Raw genomic sequence first — 3,842 nt, forward strand, 5'->3', positions numbered from 1 at the left:
ACTTTGCTGAAGAAAATCACAAGACAGCAGTTTCTATTTTTACTTCCTTTGCTGCTCCAGTCAGAATTAGAAACTGACAGCCTCTCTTCTCGTCTCACAGGAAGAAAGTCCACACCCTGGCCATGACGGCGGTCAGCTTCCACCAGATTGAGTTCACCTTTGACCGGCGCGTCATGAGCGCCATTTTGAATGATTGTCGTGAGCTGCTGCACCAGGCCATCAAACGCCACCTGACAGCCAAGAGCCACTCGAGAGTCAACCACGTGTTCAATCACTTCGCCGACTGTGACTTCCTGGCGTCTCTCTACGGGCCGTCTGAGGTGTATCGCGCCCACCTGCAGAGGATCTGTAACGGGATCAACAAGATGCTTGATGAGGGGAACCTTTGACCTCCACTGGCCCCTTTATCGGGCACCTTTACCTCGAGTCACCCCTTATGTACCACCTTGCAAGATTTTTTTTTTTTTTTTTTTTTCCAAAGGTGACAATCTAACATTTTTATTTGTTGCGTTGTGTTTGTGTGCCTTTTCAGCTGTTACTATGGCACTGAATTTTTTTATCTTGTCTAGTTAGTCCAAAGTCTGTTTCTTCCAGACGGATTTTCTTTGTTATTCCACAGTAAACAAAACCCAACAGATGTTCTGTTTTTTAAATGAATGTAAAACTCTTATCAGTATATTCAGGTATAGGAGCCGTGACAACTGTGCCTTGAAAAAAAAACATCTCTTTGTCTTTATTCCAAGGGCACTCCGCTTACTTATTCAAAAAGACATGAATCCAGCACAGGCCTTCAGTCATATCTCTGTGAGGAACTTTTAATGTACCAAAGGGTTTTTTTGTGGCACCAGGAGAGGAAAGAAAGTGAATTTCTGTCTATTCCAAATACCCACGGATAAAGAAGTGAATTTTATTTAATTTTTTTTCTAAAAGTAGAATTGCACTCGATCCTGATCAAGCGCTGTACTGTACTTTCCTGCAATAATGAAACCATGTGAAACACGGCAGTTGAGTAATCCTGCTAAGCCTGCATTTTACAGCTTTCACCGTCATGCACTGAACTTCACTTTGTAGAGAGGCCAGGCCTTTTGTTTAGAAGGCACCTATAAACCCAGTTTTGTTATTTTAATAGTCTGCTTTATAGCCAGCACAACAAAGATGAGGTATTTGGGTCATAAAGGGACCATAAACATGAAGGAATGTGATTGTGCTGCATGTTGTTGAATGTGTTGCTGGCTCGTCTGCTCGGGGGAAGAAAAAAAAAAAAAAACACTCCAACTTTGTGTCTAATAAATGTCATAATCACGGCAGGGAAGCAGAACAATGTGGCACCAGCCGCAAAGGTTTCTCTGGCATTTGTCAGAAAAGAATAAAGAGCGATCGCAGACGAACTACTACAGGGTCAGCTGTGTTCCAGCTTTATCGGCGTTGCCTCAGGTTTATTCAAAAGGCACTAAAACTCTGGTTTAATTCTGACAGGTTTGAACAAAAAAGGCTCCCCCGTGAGTAGTCGGATGAAATGATGGACAAAAAAAACTGCGGCTCTGTGTTTATGAAAAGGGCCAGGCAGGGTATAGAGATTAGAGCAGAGACAAACACAGTACCTGATTGTACTCTCCCACTGCAATTACAGCTCCCTGTTCTGGGTGGTATAATGGCCCAGAGCCCGTCTCTGTCGAGGAGCCTCTCCATTTCACCAGACAGCAGCCTCATGTAATGTGATGACGATAACCATCTCTGTTTGCGCAATGCAAGTCCTTTTAATGGAGTGAAGGATGTTGTTGTGTTTCATCCCTAAAAAGGAGAATATGAATTGTTACTATCCTTCCCGAACCTCTCATAATAGCTGTCTTTCCTTTTTGTCTGTTTTTTTTGTATCACTTAGTCTGTCTGGGAGATTGTTTTGTGCTGCGGCCTCATTTTGTATTCTGTGTGTTTGTGTGTGTGTGTGTGTGTGTGTGTGTGTTTTGTTTGTGTGCCTACCTGTGAGAGAATTGGAAATTGAGCCGTGTAATAAGCACTGTGCTTTTCCACATAGGATTGCTGAAACTTTAACTTCATTCACAGCAGCACTGCCAAAAACGAAGACTGATGTTACTCCAAATGCGGTCCTTCCAACCCCCCCCCCCCCCCTCCCCCCCCAGAGGAACATTTCAGGAAACGGTATGCACTTGATAATTATAGCCCTGGTAATGGTGATAATGAAGACATAGATGGTGGCTGTTGTGGTTTTCTCCTTTTTTATTTCTTCGACGACTCCCCTGAGTATATTCTCGTTTGTTAAACCCATTTGACTTGCACTGCATCATTTTGAGAGGATTTGAAGTAAATCCTTTTTGCTAGTAAAGTCCCCCCTTAACAGTTGACTTTAATTGTGTTTGGTTGCCATTTTCTCCAATCCCTCCACATCTCAGGGTTAATTTAAATCTCCCTTGGTTTAAAATCCATGACACACTAAGTAGAAATTACCCAAACCTCTGCAACAGCCTCACTTATTTGACTAAAGCCCTCAAACTAAGCAAACTTATGTTGCATTTTTACTATTTTACAATGTTTTTAATTTCACTTGTGTACATATGATGTTTTTGTGTCTCTGTATTGTAACCAGACGCAACAAATATAATACAATTTACTTTTTTTAAAGAATAAATGTATTGTGTTTTTTTTTTTTTTTAACCCTCAATCAAGCACTGAGCGTCTTCCCATGAGTAAGTTGGATTGCGGTACTTTCCAGGCCACATCAGGGGGTAATCTGACTGTTTGACCTGGATTTTAGTCGGCCAAATCCCTTTCCTCCTGCTCCCAGCATTGTTGGGCAGCCTTGAAAGCAAACACAAACCCATCCGACTGACAAACAATTCCACTCTGGGTTGTTTTTTTCCACTTCCTGCAGGCCATGGTCAAAGGCAGAACAGGAAATTAGTCAAGATGGATGGATGTTCTTGCTTCTGTTTTGGGAAACTTAAACAGTCCGCTGCAGTTTAATTTCAAGTGTAGCATGAGAAGCACTGAATTCAGTTGTGAGTTTAAGCCATCATTGACTTTGCCACTTTTCCTTTAGCACATCTTGCAGATCCTCCCTGCAGTACACTTGAAAGGCTACTGCAGCGCCAAGAGCCCAATTATCATCCTAATGGTTGTGAATAATGGTTTGATTTTTTTATTTTTTTTCGGTGAATGCACCCTCGAGTTCAGAGAGGGTTATGACTAAAATGGGATGCGAGTACAGTCACGTCTCATTGTCTCTCTGTGTACGTCTTGCTCTTCTTATTTGAGCTAACTGTTGTGTCAAATTAAGCAGAAACATCCTGACAACTTTAATGATTCACGTCCGCCTGTCTCCCATTTTAGGCTAGTTGTGCACAAGGTTGAAGCCGAATAAAAACGTTGCTTTTTTTTTCTTTTCTTCCCAGTGTCTAGTGTCTCACTCAAACACTTACTGAAAATAAAGAATTTGAAAATAACAGTCACGACGTGATTATCATTGGATGTGACTGAGAGCTCTAATACATTTTGGTGAAGCGAGCTTCCACTGGGGCATAATTATCATTTCTACATAATGAAGTGACTACAAAGGCGCTGTTCTGCATCCTAAGAAGGAGAGAGCTGGAGAGAGGAAGCGGGCAGAGGAGCCATTACTCTTTCCACTTGTGTTCAAGCGCAGAATACGGAGCTTTGATATGTGGTGCAGACTTGAAACCTGAACTAAGTTCATCTGCGCTGTCGTCACTTCATACTTAACTCGAGCATCAATTACGACAAAGGAATGATTCACCTGCTTGGCCGTCGCTGCGTATAACCCTGTGAGGAAGGACAAACCGAGCTGGACCTTCATGGCCCATCCC

General features: G+C 42.4%; 1 protein-coding gene across 2 annotated transcripts in view; it reads left to right on the forward strand.

Annotated features, from left to right (window-relative positions):
* The window catches only part of tnfaip8l1 (tumor necrosis factor, alpha-induced protein 8-like 1), a 15,043-nt gene extending 11,582 nt beyond the window's left edge, over nt 1-3,461 (forward strand). Inside the window, exon 3 of one of the 2 annotated variants that reach the window (XM_034531246.1) lies at nt 101-3,461. In XM_034531246.1, coding sequence (XP_034387137.1) covers nt 101-389 — 289 coding nt within the window. In that variant the 3' untranslated portion in view covers nt 390-3,461. The remainder of the gene's footprint in view (nt 1-100) is intronic. The other variant, XM_034531247.1, reaches the window with a different exon arrangement.
* Nucleotides 3,462-3,842: the final 381 nt, after the last annotated feature.

The sequence above is a fragment of the Cyclopterus lumpus genome, chromosome 4 (assembly GCF_009769545.1).
Source record: "Cyclopterus lumpus isolate fCycLum1 chromosome 4, fCycLum1.pri, whole genome shotgun sequence".
Taxonomy (NCBI): Eukaryota; Metazoa; Chordata; class Actinopteri; order Perciformes; family Cyclopteridae; genus Cyclopterus; species Cyclopterus lumpus.